The following is a 20,899-nucleotide window of genomic DNA, read 5'->3' as shown; positions in this document are numbered from 1 at the left end:
AGCGCGAAATCGAGTGGCGAAGCCGCGAGACGAGACAATCACATTTTTGGGGCCTCTTCACTAGACTCCTTCCCAGCGAATCGCTTTGCTCTTCGCCGCTCGCGCTCGTGACTCAAAGGTGAGCCTACTCGCAGCCTAGATAGCGGTAGGGTGGAGGATTTGAACTAGGGACCTCCAGATTTCAAATCGAGCGCCCTAAACCACTCGGCCAAACCGTCTCTCGGTTGCGATAATGCTGCGATATATAATATACTGAAACCAGCCGAAGGAAAGGCCTGTAGTAGAGCACACTCGTACTATTAGATTCAAAGATCTGCCTCCAAACTATTTTTTTTAAACCCAAAATATGCGCAGAATAAAGGTTGAAATGTATTACAGTAATAAAATGTCTAAATATCACAATAAAAGTCAGGAGATAAAAAGTAAAAATGATAAATCAGTAAACTAAATGGGTTCTGAATGTTGGGGTGTTATGGCCGTACTTAGTTACGAAGCAAAACGACTAATGCGATTATCTGGATTTAATTTTTTACACTATAAGCACCATACACGCTGTATTTAACCTTGATTGCTGTATATTCCCAAGGGAGCCTTCACACCCAAATGCCTCAGGCTAATTAGGGACGGACCATTAAAAAAGTGATGGGGGATGGGGATGTGAAAAAAAAAAACTCATGCCAGGGCCCTAGCGAAATAGGCCCTTTGGTCCCATATTTGTTACTGGACGGCCACTCACAGAATCATAGCTAAAACCTTGATTCACTGCATGCCAAGAATGAATTTTATTACAAAGGGAATGAATAAAGAGAATCGATATTTCCCTAAACACCAAACAAAAAATACAATGCAGCCTCATCAGTTAGGCAATAATATCACTTAAATGTGTCTGATACTTGGTTATGTCCCCCCGCCTCCCCGCCATCATTTCTCTAATGGTCCATTCCCCAAGGCCCTGTCCACGCTAAGCCGGAAGAATTTGAAAACGGAGGTTTCACTCTGGGCTATTCTGGAAACGCATCATTTTTTTTTTTCCCGTCCACATTAAAACTTTGAAAACGCAACAGTCACTGGTCATTTTGCATTTGTGTTTGCATGAAACTTTTCCGGGGAAATCGTGACCCAATCGTTACTTTTACGAAAAGCTTCGGTTGCAAAATGTTTTCCGTCCACATTACAACACAAAGCCGACGTTTTCAAATTCCCCCGGATTGAACAGCGTTTTCGAAAAGTTCCGCCGGTTTTCGTGACGGATTAGTGTGGACGGTAGGCACCGGAGAAATAAGGCTCCGTTTTCAAATTCCTCCGGCGTAGTGTGGATGTGACCAACGTCATGGAAACAAGCTAGCGAGCAGGAAATACAGGTCATCGCACGTGCAAGACGACAACAGAAGACTGTCGGCGGTTAAAAAAAGAGAAAAATAAATAAATAAAATTAAACTGGGGATAGTAAACACTGCTATACGCGGAGGATGACGGGGAATACCGTAGAATTCCGAAAGTAACGGCCCCCGTTACTTTCGGATTTAGCAGGCAAAAGGGGTCGCTACTCTCGTGTAGCCGTTACTTTCGGGCAGCCGTTACTTTCGGATGGTTAAAAAACACTGGTACGTTTTAAACAAAGCGGACGCCGCGTATCATGAAATTAAAAGTTTCGTTTATGTATGTTACTAATTACTGTACCCACATAGACAAAGCAGACTGCATAGCGAGAAGTCCCTTAATGTTGGCATTGCAAGGCGAAAGTATAATGGTTGCATTATATCTTGATGTGTCTAATGGTACTGTATCATTTGACCCTGCTGCCAGACAGGTACACCTTATGAATTATAGTTTCAAGATAGATTCATGCACTTAAGTTCGATATAAACCCAGAAATAAATAACTCTTTAAGTAGTTCAGTCCTGCAGTAAGGCTGATCCATCTGTGTTGCGCTTGAGATCAGATTTTCTTTTCTATTGACTTCTTCAAAGGGCCGCTACTTTCGGGTGGGCTGTTACTCTCGGTGGACCGTTTCTTTCGGGCTTCAATAGGAATGTAAAAAAAATTAACGTTACTTTCCGGGAGCCGTTATTTTCCGGGAAGGGGGCCGTTACTTTCGAAATTCTACAGTAAAAGATAATAGGCCATTTTCCGAGTTACCTTGTGTCTCTGTTTCAAAACGAGTGTTCGTGCAAAACCTTTCATTTGTTCGTTGGTTACGGAACGGAGTTAGAACCAATTTGTTTAGAAACACTTTGGTATGTCTGAAGAGAAACACGATCACTGAGCTAACATATCGTAAAGAATTTGTTACTTACTGTTAAAAGATAGGTAAAGATGATTATTACCCGGGGGGGCTCCGATATAAAAATGTCTGGGGGGCTCGTCGTGCCTTTTAAGGGGAGGGTCTACATGAATTTAAGTGAAGTTTAGGGAAGTTTAAAGAGGGATTAAAAGGAAAAAAGTTTTAGAATACCACCAGACAGTTGAACGCCATCCGAAAGGGTACCCCGGGTTGGGGCACAACTGTTTGGTGTACGTTTACCAATTTTTAACTTCAAATTATAATTTTAAAACAACATGAAATCTTCAAAATGTCCTATTTCCAGAAAATTTTGCTAATCCTTTGAGAAATCTATTTATCCCCACATATACCCAAAACTCACCAAAAAATTTACAAAACAGCCCAAAACGTAGATATGTGGGATGAGCAAAGAGATTTTTGACTGCTTGAAACGTGAACGAGATATTTGTGTTGAAGCCATAATACCCAGCCAAAAACCGGCCTTCATGTTAACTCCCGCCTTAAGGGTTAAAAAAGCAGTTTTGGTACTTCTCAGAGTGTCCAGCTTCAAAAGTTCCACAGCGAGAGCTTTTTCGGTACCTTTTAGGGCATTGAACCGAAAAAAAAATTGACAGGAGGTAATGGATTGTTTAAAAATTGGTACCTCTTAGGGGGGAAAAGATTTCAAGCCACGCCCACATAACAGGATCTTGCCACCACTTAGTAGTTCTTTTCAGACTTCCCGACGAGCACCCCCGCCCTTTTTTATATGGGAGTACCCCGCGGGGATTATCGTCCTACTACTAGAGCCGTTTCGTTTTCAGGAGAAAACGAAAGCGGTCTACCGTTTCGAATGAGCAAAATATGGCGGTTTATGGAATGTACGACCCCCAATAATATATGAGACTGTGTATTAAGTGTCGGTGGAATTTCTAACGTTCTTGATAGTAAATCGAAATCCGACTAGCGCCCTCCATTTCCACCGGAGGACTAACGTTATGTGTGTTCATTGAACTTTGGTTTCCGTTATTATTTGATTGCATGGGATAAACACGCCCTGAATATTTCCCGAAAAACTGGCAAAGTGTCCGCCGAAAGTCAGGGAACCGACAGCTGTAAATGATTAGATTCATGAACGAATTGCTGTAATGAAGAAGTTTAATGGCGTGAATGGTATTTATCCTCACTTTCTTTTGGCAGGGAATGCAAAAGAACAGCGTGATGTTCAGTAAATGAAAAGGCAGCCAAGTAATGAAGAAGACACCGGTAACAATGGCTAGTGTTAAGAGGAGTTTTTGCTCTCGTTCCATCGACACTCGACTGTTTCTTCGACGGTCGCTAAGCTCTAGCTGACGAGCCCGCACTTTGTACCAGACTGCGGTGTACGTAGCAAGCATCACAACCAGGACAAATGAGAGCGCAAACATCATGCTGTAGAAAAAGACCGTAAAATCGACGATTTTGTGCTCGGTTAAAACATGAAGCAGCACTTGTAGCGAGGATAGGAACCAACAAACTAGAACAGCCGCAAAGTAAGGATATTTTCCCATCGCTCGATGCCTGTGTGGCCAGAACACAGAAAACGCTCGCTCCAGGCCGATTACAGACAAGCTGAACAGTGACGCAAAGCCAGTTAACAGATCAACAGCTTCGTATGAGATGACGAAAGTGCTATTCTGCGCTATGATGCTTTGTGGCCACTGGAACACCATGTACATGGGAACGGCAACAGCACCCACGAGCAGGTCAGCGACTGCTAAGTTAATCAGTAGAAGGCTTGTGCGCATGCGGCGAAGTCTTGAATTGTTGAGGAACACTGCTATGGAGAGTGAGTTCCCAACGATGGTGAACACAGCTAGGCTACTGTACAGAACTGACCAAGTTACACGCTCCGAGGCTGACGTGTGCATCGTCATCGCAAACTAGAAACATCTGACAATAAACAACAATCTGGAAAATTTAAAATAACAGTTGATTAATATTAAGTACCGTTCGTTTCCACAGGCTACGCTTCAAGCGTGTTGCACCTAATCGCACCCTCAATTTGCGCGCAATCAAAAGGAGGAATCAACATGACCAAGGATGTAATACCTATTATACTTCCGGAAATTTAATTAATTTGCAAAAAAAACGAAAAAACAAAAATGATATGAGACCAACGCAAAGAAGGAAATATCCCTGCGGTCTAGTTCAATATTTGATTCCGGCCTAAAACTGGGAAATGCTGCAGAATATAGCATTTTTACAGAAAAAAATAGTTCTGGGGTATATCCGCTAAACCTAACTAAGTGGGCAAAACACGAAAACCGCCCAACTGCTTTCTTAGGCGTGTGCATTTGCGCTAATGTAAAAGTTTCAAAAACATGATTGTAAAATCGTGGGAAATGAGTCTTCATTGAGGACCCGAATTTCAACTAAACACAGGCTATATTTACCGGCGCAAACAGAAAGTTTGTAAAACAACCTGTCAAGGGCTAGTCGCTTGAGCTGAGAGAAGTCGCATGTTCTCACCATTGCAGCTTGCATCCGAGATTTCGTTTGTGCTTTAAACCGAACTTGACGCCAGTAATATATTTGCATGTCAGCGAACTCGGGTTCGAAATGATAAAATCGCTGCCTGATTAAAATTGGATGGCAGTTATCAGTCACAGACTTAAAAACAACTAAAACGTTCGGTTTTATCTGCTTTGGATTAGATTACTTGAAAGAACGAACATAGAACGTACGTGCAAGGAGCTACATTTAGATGAGGAAGTTCTATTTAGCGAAAGAGTTTAATTCCACGAACGTAAATTTACGGATTATATGTTATGAAACAAACATCGTGGATGTCAGCATGGTTATAGGCTGATCAATCTCTAGCCATCCATTAACACTGTCGAAAGCTTTACATGTAATTTTTAGCTGAGTCATACTATAAATCTGTTTCTAAGTTTTCTCGGACCAACAATCCCCTCCGACTAGCACGGCCTGGCTATCAACAACACCTTTCTAAATTAGCTTAGGGCAAGCTAAAGAACATGTCTTTGTACAGATCTCTCCTGTTTTTGTTTCCCAGGCAAGAGTGCCCGTGTACGTGTGCTCGTCTGAAGCATTGCCGTAAACGTCGGAGCTGTACAGATTTGTACATGTAGAGTAGTCCGCTCCCACCACCGCAAGCTTAATTTAAATCCAGATATCGATCGATTTCGTGCTTTTTCTTATCTACTTGTGTTAAAGGGGAATTGTGATATGATATTATCATCTGTACTCCTTTCTCTTATCCCGGATATCCAAAACGGTAAACATGTCAATGATTGTGGGGCAACAACAGTAGCATCTACCTATTTGTCTGACTTGTTTTTTTTCTTTTTCTAATTTCGCTCGTTCGGACTTCGGGGAATCGTTCTGATAGCAGTTTCTCTGCACATCCCCCTTACCTTCACAGTTTCTCAAAACCAAGTATTCTGCATAGCTACCTCGATCAGAATTGACTCGGAGCCGGCCGGATGAGCCCCTCACTGTTGAAGCAACATGTATCATATGTAAAAGAAAGCAAGTTACCTTTTGTACGTCGGGCCGTCGTTTTGTTGTATGTTGGTGATGTTTTTTATGGTCTCGTGATAAACGAGATTCTCAGTCCTCGTGCAATGGTTATCTCTATCAATCTTCTCACTTCAGTACACTTTTTGTTATGATATACAGTTTTTGATTTTCGAATCGCCGCTCGTTGTTTTATGACCTCGAGGTTCTGCAGTATCAGACGGCTGCTCTGAAACTACAGAATTGTCTTTTTCAGAGATATCATAAATTGACAGGTCCCCTCGGTGACAGATAAGGTTTTTCTTCCGGCAAGTTCAGGTCACTATAATGACAACTCAAAACAGGAGAGTTATCTTTTCAGATTAGATAAATGAATTCAACGTGAAACCAAAAATTGAGCGAAAGTCGCGGAGACTAATCAGAGAGGGTTAAGAGTTTAAATAGCTTCGCATTCTAACCGTTCGTTCTACGAAGTTCTCAAAATTGAATTGCTCTCACAGAAATCACTTAAGTTAAGTATTTAAAAAGAATTATGCATTGATAAATTAATTTTAAGGGGGAGGTGGTCAGTAAGGCGTTATTTCAATTAAAGGCTTTCATTTGTTTTTATTGCTCTTAAATTTGATCTACCGACAGTGAGTAATAAATCAAAGCAGTTTAATCAATCTTAAACATTTCCTAATTAATTTTAAACTCGAAAACGGAAGTTGCACCAGGAAGGTTGGTAATTCCTTTCGTGTGATTATACGTCCCGATTTTTTAAAAAATATTCACGTTTCGAAAGTCTTCTATTGACCAGAATCAAAATTAAAGGGCGTAAAACCGAGCTTATTTGAACAAGGATTTTTCTAAGTACATAAAGCTCTATAAAAGCCTTAAGTGTACGGCTCAAAAAAGTCCAACGACAGTTTTTCATTATTGTAAGTCTCGACAAAAAGTGCATTGTAGAAAGTACTAATCTAACAGACTGTCATTTTTTCTTCACTAAATAATTGTTGTAAGAACGAGTTTCCTTGCAATGAATGTTTCTATAGAACTTGCCATGACAATTTGACATGCGAGTTCTACAAATGTTATTAAAATCTTCCGAACTATTTTCTGCTTTTGTAAACATTTGTCAAACGTTAGCAATTCACCTCGAGAGGGTATTCATGTCTGTGACTACACGCATAATCCTGTTCAATTACAATACAAGGTTTCTTTTTGTGCTTTTTTTTGTTCAAAAAAGGATTAAAAAAAGAAAAATAAGGTGTCGTAAAAATAAATTGTGATGGCCTTTACAGATCCTCTCGATCTGCATCTTTGATATTCTCAAAACTAGACGAAAAACGTGTGGTCAGAAATCACGACATTCATATAATGAAACTTCAGCTGTACTAAGTAAACAAAGAAATGAAAAGCTTGCGAGTGAAATTTAGATAAAAGGGCCTATAACAATTCCAGAAAAAAAAGCTACAAAGCTATAAGAAGACCACTTGAGTAAGTTTCAGAAGAAGCGTTTCGAATTTTATCCCGAGAAAAGAACCACTTGAACAGATAGGGCGAATATTCCAAATAGACTCTTAAATTCATTACAGCTGTAGTGGATTTACTTTCGAAAGGCTGATATAAACGCATTGTCTTTTATCAAAGAAAAGTTTCTCTTTTCTTACTTTTTTTACATGAATGCACAGAACCCATAAGATGTTTCGGAAATTTTAAGCTGTTCGCTGTTTCATACAGTTTCCACTCAGTGTCGATTTATAGCGATTTATGGCAACAAAAATAAACTGAGCATCTGGGCGGGTTATTTACGGCATAACCTCTGTAGAAGCAACTATTTTATTTGTGTTGAAATCCTTTATTTTTTTTCTTTTTCAATGCAACTTCCTTTTTCCTAGCGGCGCTATTTTCGGATAGATTCATCTTGCTGTTGACAAGCATTCATTAAAAATCCGTATTTAGAACAAAATCCATTACAGCTGAATGATTTGAAACCAGTAATCAATATTGCTTTAAGCTTTTAAGCCAGTTTTCAATATCCATTAGTTCGATATTAGGGCACATTCGCTCACGGGGACCCGATCTGGCATAAAAATAATTTCACCTGGAATAACGTACGTACGTGAATTTTTGTTTGGAGATATTTCCATTTCAGAACACTTAGATTTCTATTCGGGCTACGCTAATAGCTTATTTTCAACGGTTTCGGCTTTTTTTCCATCAGGGGAAAACTGAATGTTTAGACAAAATATTGCCTTGGCTTACTGCAGCGGGAACATTGAATATTCCAAATCTGCATAGTGGAATCTAAATTGCTGTGTTCAGTACGCTAAGTCAGAGCTCTAATACGTTTCTTATCCACAAAATTCTCAAATATAGAACTGAATCGAATTTCACCGCCAATAAACAATATGTAATTAAAGATTTAAACGGTATATGAACGTGAATCGCGAGGTATCTTAAAATAGACAAAATAACATTGCATCAGAATAAAAGCATAGTCAATGGTTCATGAAAATTTAAAGTAATCAATTTATGAAAATTACTGACTTAACCGCAACATTTAAGTTCACAATATTGAGAAAATCGATAAGCCGCATAGTTGAAACACCTTTAGCAGGTCCGAATCGCAAACGTTTACCATACGGCTGCGAGAAGTCGTAATTGCTCTGTAGCAGGTGTATCATGAAATAACATTTCGCAAATGTATCGAGGATGGGTCATGCTTTCTCACAAAATAAGACGATCTCAAATCTCACTCACCAACCTCACTCTCACGTTCTCCCTGCAAACGCAAAATCGGGCAGGATCCAGCGAATTAAAAAGAGTACCTTCCTCTGCAGCAATAAGGCAGATGTTCACTGAGGAGTTTACCAAGGGATGTTGGTGAGGAACACCTACATGAATGTATTTCAATGTATTTGAAGCTTGTTTGCTATTGAATTAATAAACAGCATGCAACGCGCGCGGCCCACACCGACCCCTTCAATTTAGCATGTGGTACCCAGACTCTCGCGTTCTTTAGCCTCGTGGGACCTTTTTCAGATTGTCAATTGTTTTGAGGCTGCAGTTGCAAACGGCATTGACATTACTTACACTCGTCTCCGACGTTATTTGTGCTCTAAAAAAATGGGGGCTGGAAACAGGTAAGGTGTTCTATGTGTTACTACTTTGAAATTTTCTTGCAGCCTTCAAGAAACAGCAGAGGTGAAAACAAACCGAAAATACACTAGGATAGCCAGACCGAGGAAAATCGAAAAGGGGAATTAATGACTGACGTAATAGGTTGAATTTTCCATTATACCTCTTCCGCTTCACGTTAATTACTTTCGGCATCCTTTTTGGCATATGTGTCGCAAGTCCATCCAGAGAATTTTCAACATGCAATTTACATTTCGGAATAACATCCACGGTTTTTTTTTTTCAACTATTCTGAACTATGGGTACGTTTGCACAGTAAAACGAGTTCCTTTTACTACCTAACTAGCAAGCTCTAGCACATTAAATAGCAACAGCATGGCCTGAACAAAAAGATTAATACATAGCCCAAAATTTGTACGAAACAGGTGTTTTAAATCATTACAGCCAAACGCAAACATGAGAGAAAGCTTAAGCGAAGTGTTTGCCTCAAGCTGTGTAAACCGACAGTGAGCAATATTTATCTGTTCCTTTTATAAAATTAAGGCAACTCCATGTTGTATACAGAGCCTTTGCGAAACAGCTCGCCATTTAATGGACGTCTGTGTTATCAGCCATTATTTTATAAACGTATTTCTTATTGAAGTGGTGTGTATAAAGTTACAATTCCAAGTGTAATATTTACATCATTTTTTATGCTACTCTTTCGTGCTCTTTTCCAATATACCTCATTAGTAGTTGTCTATTTTAAAGTCAAGAAGACGTAACAGCTAAAACGTCTAAGCTATTTAATTTTGCAAAGTCGAAGAATCGCTACACACGCGCATGTTACCCAAAAGTGTTCCTCTGAACGCAAGACACATTTAGTCCTCTGCGGAATTGTATAGCCGGGTAACCTTGTCCCAGAAGGATTTTTCCTTTCTTTTTGAACATCAGATTACCGGCTCAGTCCATTTATAGTAAGTTGCCAATGTGTTTCAAAGAAAAAAACCCCTCTACGACCAAGATAGGTGTTACCTACATGTAATCAACTTGCTTTAAAGGAGCTCCATCACGGTTTGAGCATCTTGAAAAGTTTAACTTAAATTTTTCAAATTCGTGGTTTGTAATCCGTATTAATCTTCTACATCCTTAACCATCCTTGTTCCTTTATGGTTTATCATTATCTCTTTAGTGTTTTTCTATCTTACAAAACTACTATTTTCAGGTTTCCTTCATCAAAGGTTATTTTCTACGTGGCCAAAATAACTCAAAATGCCGTGGCTGAACTCCTTTAAATGAACCTTTCTTTAGAGAAACATGGGCAATGATATCATTTTGACATAATATCTAATACTAATTCACGTTATGTGGAGTTCTATATTACCTTATAAATATAAATATATACAACATGCTCTTTTGTTTTACAGGATGCAGTTCCCCTCTTGCAGCTGGACACGTATCACGCAAGGCTCAAGATGCACTTCTGCAATTATGGGAAAACTTGAGCTGTTAAAACACAAGGCAGCATGTCTTTGTGTTCTCTGAAAGAGAAAGGAATACTCACATCAGCTTCCGAAGACATCCTTGAACCGGATAACGGTCAAAAACATCCAAAAAATATCGACTTTGATGGTTCAGTACTATTACCAGTTAGGAACACAGATTGCCAAACTCATTTATTATTCATCACGTTTAAAAAAAAAGGAAAAAACAGTGCAGGTAATGACCACACAATTTTCTGGACACCTGAGATATGCCAAAAGTCCACTTAAATGTGAAAACTTTTTTGAACTCCTGTGAAGGAATGCCTGTCCTTCTTCTGTCAAATTGATCTGAAAGAGCAAAACAGAAAATGTGTTCAGATCATGATGTGCTTGTTTTCCATAAAAAGTACATCCCTTTTATCATTAAAACGTCATGGTATTTAGTGCACCTTTGCCAATTGGAGATACTGAATAAACAAATATATTAAATTTTGCAGGGGTCTGTTTACAAAGTGTGGCTGCAAAGTCAAGGGCTGCAGAACACCATTCCACCACTACCAGGCCAGGATGCAACCTCCTCTCACATTTTCTTTATTTAAATATACCTTGAAATTGTAAAGCTCCTTGTTTGAGTCAGACTTCCAACAGTACATGGTTAGCACCTGCAAAACACAGCAGTATATTTATGAGGATAGGATGCAATATTGACTTGATTCAAAATCTAAGATGTACAAAATTAGTAATGTCATCATACATAAAACACAGTTCTTGGGATGAGAATGTTATGGGTCAGGTTTCCCCAGAAAAACCCATGATTACCTATTTATACTGGAGTGAAAAAAATAAAAAAATAAATAAAATAAACATGGTGAGTTCCCCCATCCCTCTCTGCCCCCCCCAAAAAAACATAATGTGCTTGACTGAGGATAAGCCTGAACCTCATGATGCAGAATAAACTAACCCACCATGAACCAGGGAGGCCTGGTTGGCAGGGATTGGTTAAAAGCAAGCATGGAATGAGCACAGATACCGATCTGTCAACCTATAAGAAATTTTGAAAAAATTGTCCACTTTCAAAAGCCAGCCCTGAAATAGTTGGTTTATATCCAAATACTGATAAGGAACACATCATGACAGGAAGGTTTTTTCAACCGCATTTATATCAATGACAGGCTTGTGGCCCACCTCCCACGATTTTGTCTTCAAACTTGCATTCAATTATTTCATTTTCACTTTGTATATGTATGTATAAACTTATCAATACTGAACGTTTTTTAGTGAAAGTTCGACATACCTTTGATCCAGTGGAAGAAATTGAATCACGAATAAGGAAAATACCATTCCTTTCATTTGCTGGTAAATCTCTGACTTTGCCCAGTAGAAATTCTTCAAAGTCCTAGATTGATGAAATTGAAATAAAAAAAACCTGTAAATTGCTATTTTCTTACCAGCGTTTTGCCAGGCTTGAAACAACAAGTCAGTACTCAGAAAATGAAAACTTTTTTAGAGATGGTTACCTCATGATGACAAAGTGCATTTTTAATGGAAAATGACATTTTGACTTAGACAACACTTTGGAAGGATGGTTATAAACACAGCATAGTTTTGTAATGTCTTCCCCTCAGAAGCTTGTAATCAGAGTATATTCGTTGATCTAAAGCATGGTGTTTCAGGATTCTGGAAAGCTGCAAAAATATTGTCACATTAATTGATAAAGGGAAGCCATATTTTATTTCGGCCATAGTATTCAAGGACGGATTATACTTAGCACTGGAGTATTTATTACAATCTGAATCAGACATGAAATAGCCCATACAAACACTAAAAAATTATAGTCACACTCAGACAGATCAGACTGTTCTGATCCTTATCCTGTTAATATTTCCCTCTGATATTTGTATTATCTGTAAGGACTACTACACTTCTTACTTTGATGCTAAACTTCATCCCTAGCATAAACCATTCTTGAGAAGGTTATATTACTGTCAACTTACAGTTCTTGACTTGGAAACAGCTTTTGGAGTGACTGAATACTGATCAAATTTGTGTGAGCCACTTGATTCTAACAATGCTTGCTTCTCACTTGATGGTTCGTTGATTTCTTCAGGAGGAGTAGGAGGAAGAATGGGCAAGTATCTGTCATCTGGAGGGGAGCTTGCAGTAGCTTCATCAAAACAAGAGTCATCTGCTGGTTTTTCATCACCTAATAAACAAGGTTTCTCTTCGCTGGGTGTTTGGTCTCTCTGTTCATTTTCATTATCTTGTGTCTGATCTTCATCCTTATCATGCTCCAGAACAGCATACTCTGGAGAACCTTCATCACCAGTTCCTGAACTACCATCACCTCCTTCACTTGGTTTCACATCCTCATGGATCGCACTTGCAGCACTCACTTCAGGGATCATGACGCCATTTGATGGGGGCTGAGAGGCACCTTCAGGTTCAGGGCCTTCCAACACAGAATACACCGGCTCCTCAGTCACTGTTGTGTTGACATCATTTACGAGCTGCCTTGGGGGTTTGCACGGTGCCTGATTTCGGTCTTTACTATCAGGAACAGTTTGTTTTTGGATCTTAGGTATATTTGTCACAACATCTACAGAGTCATAAAACTGTCCTGGTTGATCCACACCCCTTTCTTGGCTGTCACTTGACAAGCGTGATGATCTTCTTTTATTCTCTTTTGGAGGAGGTTGGTTGTTTCCACCCCTTTGGGTTTCTGCATTAGAGGGATGACGAGTTCTATTTGCTATCAAAGCACTGCGCTGACCCAAAGAAACGTCATCATAGGTAGGAATCACACTTGCACGGCTGGACGCCACACTAGTGGTGTCTGGATGTTGGCTTAGTCTATCACCCAGACTGGTTGTAGAATCATGACTTGGAGCTAAAAACAACAGTTGAGATGGTTACTATTAATCTGCAGTATTTATCAGTGTTTCAGCCAGAAAATTTTACTTGAGGGCCAAAGTGGCCCCTGAAGATGTTTTTTAAGGGCCAATTTTTTAGGAAAGGGGCCACTAAATTGAAAGCTACAGAAGGAAAAAATGCATCAGGGTACCAAGGAAAATAAGGCAGTTCATTAGGATCTATGATGAAATTTAATAGTAAGTGCTTTTTGAAGTGTTTCTACTCAATAAAGTTTCTTTTGAATCAGATAGTAGTATGAAGGATCCGTGCATTACAAGAGAACAATCCTTAGGCATACATAACGTAGTCAATGATCAAGGGTTGCAATGCACTATAGGGCGATTTCAAACACGGTCAGCCATTTGGAAGCTTTCCGATATGAGAGAATCAATACAGCAAAGCAAAAGGACGGATTGACTTCTTTTCTTATGTTGAATGGTTTAGAAGCAAAGATCTTTCAATACGATTTCTCTAGAAGGACATAATGTGTGACAAAATAACTGTTATTGATCGTCAACACAGAGAAATGTAGTCGCCATTATGTCATATTATGGCGACTAAACCAGAATTTTTGGTCGCCAAGGATGAACTGCTTGTTGCATTGGCGACCGTATCAATCACAATTTCGAGCCCTGGGATGGCTTTTAAAATATTATGCCTGTGTTAAGCTTGGAGTCTTGTAAAGAGAAAGGGCCAAATTGGCCCTTTTTTTCATTTTTCTGGGGGCCATCTCTGATTGTAACGCGGGATTTCTGCAATGGCACGCTCTGGCGCAAACACTGATTTATGGTGTTCACCACAATTATACTTTTAGGAAGGTATGGATATCCAAACCTTCTCTCTATGATGGTTCTCCATACTAGGGCTTACTATACGGTGCTATAATATACATGTAAGTTTGCCAAGCTTCAAGAAGCATGGCATGAACTGTTTTCCTACCAACAATCCTGAGTTGAGCATGGGTGGCTGTCTAGGGAAGAGTTTAATTGTAGCATGAGTCGTTTAGTTCCACCCTGAGTCAAGTTCAAGTCAAAAGTCAAGTTAATCTCAAGTCAAGTTAAATTTTCCTTTTTTGATCTTTTGTTTTTAATTGCTGCATCAAAATGATGTACCAGAAGTACAGGAACAGCAAGATTTGATTATGAGAGTTGATACCTGCATTGGTTTGAAGTAGCTTTTCAAAGATTAAGAAGTAAACACTCAGCATTTATTAATTTTCCTCACAGATTGCAGCCTCTGTTAATCATATACAACTGAGGCAGAGATTCCATTCCAACATACTTGAAAATTGAGGTACTTGTACATGTAACTGTTTTTTTACAAAAATTATGATGGATGAAAAACAACTAATGCACTCATAGGACTGGCTACTGATTTATAGAATATGAGTTTCCTGAAGAGCAACAAGTACATTCTTAAAAAAAGACTAATATACAATGTCCTTACATCTGATAGCTTGCTCCTCAACACTGCTATTTTCAGCCGTGGCTCCATAATTAGCATATCCAGCTCCTTCTTTGTAGATAGGCTGTGAAAGAAATGGACATATGAGTGTTGGACTAACTGTGAATCTAAGAAGTACTTCCTTATCAACCACAAGATGCAGTGGCTTCATGGTTAGTGCACTAATGTCTCTGTATCGAGCAGTCCAGGTTCAAGCCCTGACCGGGAAATTAGTGTTGTGTTCAGACTGAACACAGTCCTTGAGCAAGAGACTTAATTCCCACAGTGCCTCTCTCAACCCAAGTGTATAAATGCGTACCGGCTAATTTAACGCTGGGGGTAACCCTGCAATGGACAAGCATTCCATCCAGGGAAGAGCAGAAATACCCCCAGTCACTTCATGCTACAGAAACCAGAGATAAATGCTAACCTAATGGGCCACTTGGCTTGTATGCAGACTTTACCTTTACTGCATATTTATCAACTTGTTTGCCAGCATCACACAAAAAGATGAATTGTGTAGTACATGTGTATTGAAACTGTCACTGAGTTAAAATACACAATGTAATAGAGTCTCACAATAAATTATTCTTAGAAGGTTTATTGTGAAGATCATATAAAAGATCTCAGAGTTTTGGTCTAGTGATGCTTTTTAGTGTGAAGACTTTTGAAAAGTGACCTCACAGAAACATTTTGTGGCCAGTAATCGAACAAAGACCAATCAAAATTGGTTTATAATATCAGTGATAAAAATTGCAGAAAATAATATCATTAATCATTTATTAAGTACATACCATGCTTCCTATATATTTTGTGATTAGGTGTCACACAAGGCCTAAAATAATTAGTTTATTGTTGACTGGAAGTGAACTAATCACAAGAAGAAAGTAAGCTTAAGCTTTGCTTCTTTCCATAGAAGCTTAAGGTGATTCCTCACATTTGCATTGCGCATCCTTACTGCACAATTTATCGCGTCATTAGAGCGCATTCGTGCACGCGTACATTGAAAACATGGCGGATTTGCCTTGATATTGAGTTCTATCAGTTGAAAAATGGCTATAGCTCACTAACGAGCTCGGGCACCCCAAATTGTTTTCCAGTCATTTTAATCAACTAATCATTAGCTTTGCGTGAGCAAAGACTGGTCTGATTTCTATTGTTGAAAATTGAATAAATAAGGAAAATAGCAGCTGCACTGTAGTCTTTTCTATTTTGCAGTTTGATAGCTGTGGCAAGCAATTTGGTTCCAATATTTTAACAAGGATTCAGCTGTCTGTCAAAATCAAACTTAAAAAGTTTATTTGTGTCTGACACAAGTATTGACTGTAGTTTGGGGCGTGTTTTCATGAGTCTGGGCTCACAAAGAGTTTACAATAACTTGGAATGCGTTCTTCTAATAAGCATTAAATAATGCTAAAATGGGACATTTTTAATGCCTCACTGCTCCTTAACGAGCATGGGCACCCCCCTTTTCTATTTTATAATTAAAGTTCTCATATGATAAATATTCAGTGGACAAAGTTTGAACAAAAATCTATTGGCAGTTTTATTTCAAGGAAATTACCTTAAGCTAACTTTGCTTATATATTATACTATATGCATGCAGCTCAACCGTACCTGATATGGATAGGGGCTTGAGCTATCGTGGCTAATACTGCGAGTAAGACCTCTAGCTCGTTTTTTAGTCTGTATTCTCCTTTGTACGTAGCAAATGAAGGCCACAAACGGGATGCCGACAATGATGAAAGCGACCACCGCAAACAGAGCGTATGCCCAATTATTGTACTCACAGCCTGGCGAATCATCATTGTCAGTAGGTCTGGTGAGCACAGGGCAAACTGGTGATGTATGATTGCTCGCCAAGACCTCAAGCAATTTCCCCATAGTAATGCAAACACGGCACGGCACTATGTAAAAGAGAAAAAAAATTTCATTTTCCGTGTAACATTGTTCTTGTCACCACATTTCTGCGAACCAGCTGAAAAGAACGAACCGTTGAGCATATATGGACAAGGTAACGGTCAAGAATAACTCCGCTGTGCAAATATACCGTGAGCTCGATGCAAAATTAATTTCTAAAGAAGCCTCTCATTGGTTAGAGTTTCATTATTCTTCAGAGCCAATGAAAAACCCTTTTACATCTATGCGCGTTCACTCCGTGTTCAGAATTTTGCTATTTGTGAGGTTAAGAAGAAGTTAAAGATGTTTAAAAAGAAAATTCGAAGCGGCAAAGCTTTGCAAAGTGGAAGAAAAGTAGGTTTAGGTGTCGGAGGATCGCGAAATGCTAAAAGGTCGCAAGATCTACGGTCTACTCTGACTCAAAAGCAGGTGAAAAAGGCTCAAGTTAGTAGCGCGTTCACGGGCAAGTCCAAATCTAGCAGTTTGGTTGACGCGAGGCGAAAGATTTCCTCTAAGAAAAACCAGGGTAGACCTCTTGTTCGTTCCATTTCTTTGCTAGAAGAACGCAGGAAAGAACAAAGGCAAGATTTACACCAGCAGAATAGATCGTTATCGCTTTCAACTGGTGGCCAGATTCAAATCACGACAAAGCAAGAGGTCCCGCCAGACCGATCAGCCACAATGATGGGGGACTCAATCCGAATCACAGCGAAAGTCGAGCGGAGTAAAGAAGATTTGGAGCGAGAAGCAAACATAATTGCAGGGTATCTTACAATCACAGCTAGAAACGAGGCGGCGAAAAGAAAAGAGAGAGAAAACGAGGCGAAGAAGCGAGAGAGACAAAACGAAGCGAGGAAGAGAGAGCGGGAGAGGAATGCCAAGAGAAGAGACAAGGAGAAGAGGGGTCATGCATCGTACAGTCAGATGGCTGCAGAAAATGACCTCTATGCAACCAACGCCGAGGTTGACACTGGAGATGGATTAAGAGACAGTGTATTTGAGGGGAGATTGGATCATAGTCTAAAGAGCAACAGATCTCAGACAGAAAAGGGACCAATATCATCCAAACAAGAGATACCTTCAAGCTGTAGAATCACAGTCTCCAACTTACACCCATTAGTTACTCAACAAGACGTTCAAGAACTCTTTGGTGTTGTTGGTGAGTTGAGGAGTTGTAAAATGCTTGGCAGGGGAACTGCGGAGGTGGTGTATTTACGAAAAGAAGATGCTTTGTTTGCATTTAGCAGATATCATAACCGCAAACTTGATGGCCAGCCCATGCAGTGCAAGTTGATCACCCTACCATCAGCATCGCTCTATTCACCACCACCAGCCAGATTACCTCCACTGCCTCCTTTACGTGCCACCCCTGCGGCACCTTCAAGACCACCCCCGAGAAGCCTTCCTGAGGAAAAGGAACAGGGGCAAACCACTCAGAGCTCAAGACCAGTAGTCTTCAAAGTCAGGATATAATAATGTGTTAAATCGCGTTAATCTCAGTGAAACATTCTGCAATATTTTCGAAGAGTGCAGAACAACACCCCCATTACTCACATGATGCAAGTTACTCGTCATGTTTGCATGTTTTGTGAGCATGCAAGCTTGTAAAAGATTTTCATGATATTTCATGATTACGTAGAGATAATGAGCTCAGGGTTCAATTGCATTAATTACTAACCAGTTTGTCTTGTACTTCAAAACTTTTTGTACTCAAAAAATTCCAGTTGCTGATGGGCTGCATTGATTTTGTATATTTTTAATAATGAAAGCTGCTAGTTGAGGCTTGAAAAATCAAGATTTGAATGTGTTGTTTACAACGAATGGAGCAGATTTCATCGCTCCTGATTTTCAGCGGCACTGAACATCATCTTTCAGTGTTAAAATGTATGAGATTATTTCCATAACTTGAAGCAGCCATGATGAATCCCCAAAGTACATGTCCTCAGGTGTCCCTCTTTCATTGGCGCACAGTGTCTGTGGTGTTGTGGGCCTGCTGCACTTGAATGCAACCTAACCATCAAGCACAGCAGTCCTTGTTCCCTGCTCTTCAGCGACAAAACTCAGTGACACCTGGGCATGATGTAGTATGTGCTATATAACAAGGGTTTGTCATGTCAGGGTTCTTTCCCAAACATTTCACAGAACTGATGAGTAATGATTCGTTATGCAGGGAGTCTTCATTTTATAGGGGTTTGTTATATTGAGGTTCTACTGTACTGTATGAGTTGCCTATAGTTCCCAGTGGAACCCACTGCCCAAAATTTTATTATAAGACAGCTTTTTATTGCTCAATTGATGTCTTCTAAAATTTTTGGAGTGTTCAATTAGAGTATGGATTGCATTGACAAGTCTGACAAAGCCCATAGGCTAGAAAATGTTTTAGTTCATAGCAGTGGAGGAATTCCTTTGTGATGTTGGTAAAGTAAGTGCCAATGAGTTCCATGTTGGTCTGGTATGTGACACTAATTTTTCTATTCTTTGCTTGAATAAAGTTTACTGTTTAGATTGTCATGAGTACTCTATTTCAAACACAACTAATTGATGATCAATGACATCAATGAGTAATCAATCATGGGGAATCCATGAGTAATCAACTGATTATTCATTGATTTAAGCACTTAATTACTGGCCCCAAGAGAAACCTCAATGTTCCCCTCAGCTTCGCCTTGGGGAACATTGAGAGTCTCAGGGAAACAAAACTCACTGTTTCCTGCGGAGCCAGTCATTAAGTAATTAACCTCCCAGCTCAAAAATAGAAAAGAAAAAAAAACTGAAATATCGTTTGCTTGATGTTGGCTGGCACACAAATTTTGCTGCAGTATCAAGGAGCATGACCTAATTACGTGCAAGTTGAGTCAAGTGAGCTTTCCCCATTGGCATGTGACACATTCTCCCCCAATCGGAAAACATAGTTGAGTTGGTAGGTATAACAAAAATGAGTAATCAACGACTTGATGACAAATAATTTTGTGGCCTATCAATTGCTTATCAATGACATCAATTACTCATCAATGTCATTGATTATTCTTTAAAACTACTGAGTGCTCAACAATTACCCACTGATTACCCATCATCCTGCACATCTGCTACAATTTCCAGACTTTCCTGTTATAGTGCTCCATTGAAGTAAACAGGCTGATGCTTCAGATGTCATCATTATCCAGATAGGTTAAATAAAGTTTCCATTTGTGACACAAAGTTGTTTTAATTTACTTCTTTATTTTCAATTTTGTATGGTCTGAAGCTATGACATATTGATGACCGATCAATGACAAATCGATAAAAAAACTGTAGTATTCTTTCATGATTGGTATGTCAATGACTAATCAACTGATTACCCATTGATTTACTCATTGATGTCACCTACATTTATAAATGGCAAAGGTCACCCATCCTACCACGGAGTGCTGGTGCAGGTGCATGTGATCGAGTTAACATAATGCAAAGTAATACTGTGCTGTGCATGGTGCTCTTACAAAAAAAAAAAACTTATTAGTTACGTCTGATGTATAGTTTTAGTTCCTATTTTTTACCCTGTTTCTAGAACTCTGTTTAGTACATAGAACTGGGTGCAAACAAATTATTTTCTTGTTCCGAAAATTGTGTCATGTTGACTGATAACCTGCTAAATTTTGGCAGGCATGTCTCTGATCTCGGATTGCTGGGTATTTTTTTTTTAAATAGTTAACATCAGCATTAGTGCAACCATACCCCCTTTAGGACAGACTTTCATACAATTACGTATACACTGTAGGACAGTGAGGCCAAAACCATACCCCTCCTGACAGGGTATACCCATAAAGCTTATATAAGGAAATACTCTCCCCTTCTCCCATGGGGTTGTTGGGCTATAGAAGAGCTACACATTTTGCCCCTTGATCATGTGCACACTAGACCATAGTAAAACATCTACATGACACTAGAATCATAGAGTATTCAAGGCACACACTGCAATATAAACCTGGAATATTTAAGTTGAATTTGGAAAGCAGGCCCTATACTAACAGGATTTTCGAGGTGTATTTTATTTTCGTGCCACTGAATACCTTAGAATATTGCAGTATACGTGGTATTCACCAATCCATATTCAGGCCTAAATATTTGGTTTTTTACACAGTTTTAATAATTACTCTCCCGGTTTTTCTGCCTCCCACAATTTACTAAGCATCTATTTACAGCACATAAACCCTACAATTTTGTGCATTATTAAGCCTAAAATTAAGAATAATTGCCAGATTCAAGGGCAGCAGGCATGCGATTATTATCTATCAGCGAC

General features: G+C 39.3%; 3 protein-coding genes and 1 long non-coding RNA gene across 7 annotated transcripts; 2 read left to right on the top strand and 2 right to left on the bottom strand.

The window, feature by feature from the left end:
* Window positions 1-506: 506 nt before the first annotated feature.
* LOC110043522 (dopamine receptor D1.L-like) lies at window positions 507-9,329 on the bottom strand. Of its 4 annotated transcripts, none has more exons than XM_020748984.2 (2): window positions 3,451-9,329; window positions 507-2,021 (listed from the first exon to the last, which is right to left on the bottom strand). In XM_020748984.2, the coding sequence occupies exons 1-2, from the start codon at window positions 4,177-4,179 to the stop codon at window positions 1,965-1,967; spliced, it is 786 nt and encodes a 261-aa protein (XP_020604643.1). In that variant the 5' UTR covers window positions 4,180-9,329; the 3' UTR covers window positions 507-1,964. The 4 variants fall into 4 exon arrangements, with proteins under 4 accessions (XP_020604643.1, XP_020604640.1, XP_020604641.1 ...); XM_020748981.2 differs by having other exon boundaries at window positions 507-4,213; window positions 5,807-9,329; XM_020748982.2 differs by having other exon boundaries at window positions 507-4,213; window positions 8,531-9,329.
* A 133-nt stretch (window positions 9,330-9,462) lies between these two features.
* Window positions 9,463-16,745, bottom strand: LOC110043505 (uncharacterized). The gene is made up of 7 exons (XM_020748968.2): window positions 16,342-16,745; window positions 14,728-14,809; window positions 12,366-13,258; window positions 11,666-11,767; window positions 10,977-11,033; window positions 10,634-10,719; window positions 9,463-10,428 (listed from the first exon to the last, which is right to left on the bottom strand). The coding sequence occupies exons 1-7, from the start codon at window positions 16,606-16,608 to the stop codon at window positions 10,377-10,379; spliced, it is 1,539 nt and encodes a 512-aa protein (XP_020604627.1). The 5' UTR covers window positions 16,609-16,745; the 3' UTR covers window positions 9,463-10,376.
* LOC149104034 (uncharacterized) lies at window positions 10,426-11,235 on the top strand. The gene is made up of 2 exons (XR_016202046.1): window positions 10,426-10,606; window positions 10,869-11,235. It is a non-coding gene; the product is annotated as an uncharacterized LOC149104034 (long non-coding RNA).
* A 102-nt stretch (window positions 16,746-16,847) lies between the features above and the next one.
* Window positions 16,848-19,130, top strand: LOC110043507 (uncharacterized). Its single transcript, XM_020748969.2, has one exon. It carries the CDS (start codon window positions 16,927-16,929, stop codon window positions 18,094-18,096), a length of 1,170 nt encoding a protein of 389 aa, XP_020604628.1. The 5' UTR covers window positions 16,848-16,926; the 3' UTR covers window positions 18,097-19,130.
* The last annotated feature ends 1,769 nt before the right edge of the window (window positions 19,131-20,899 follow it).

This window comes from Orbicella faveolata, unplaced genomic scaffold (genome assembly GCF_042242905.1).
Source record: "Orbicella faveolata isolate gen_17 unplaced genomic scaffold, um_ofav_v1 contig_35, whole genome shotgun sequence".
Classification (NCBI taxonomy): Eukaryota; Metazoa; Cnidaria; class Anthozoa; order Scleractinia; family Merulinidae; genus Orbicella; species Orbicella faveolata.
Note: the sequence above shows the minus strand (reverse complement) of the source record. Positions and strands in the feature narration are given on the sequence as shown.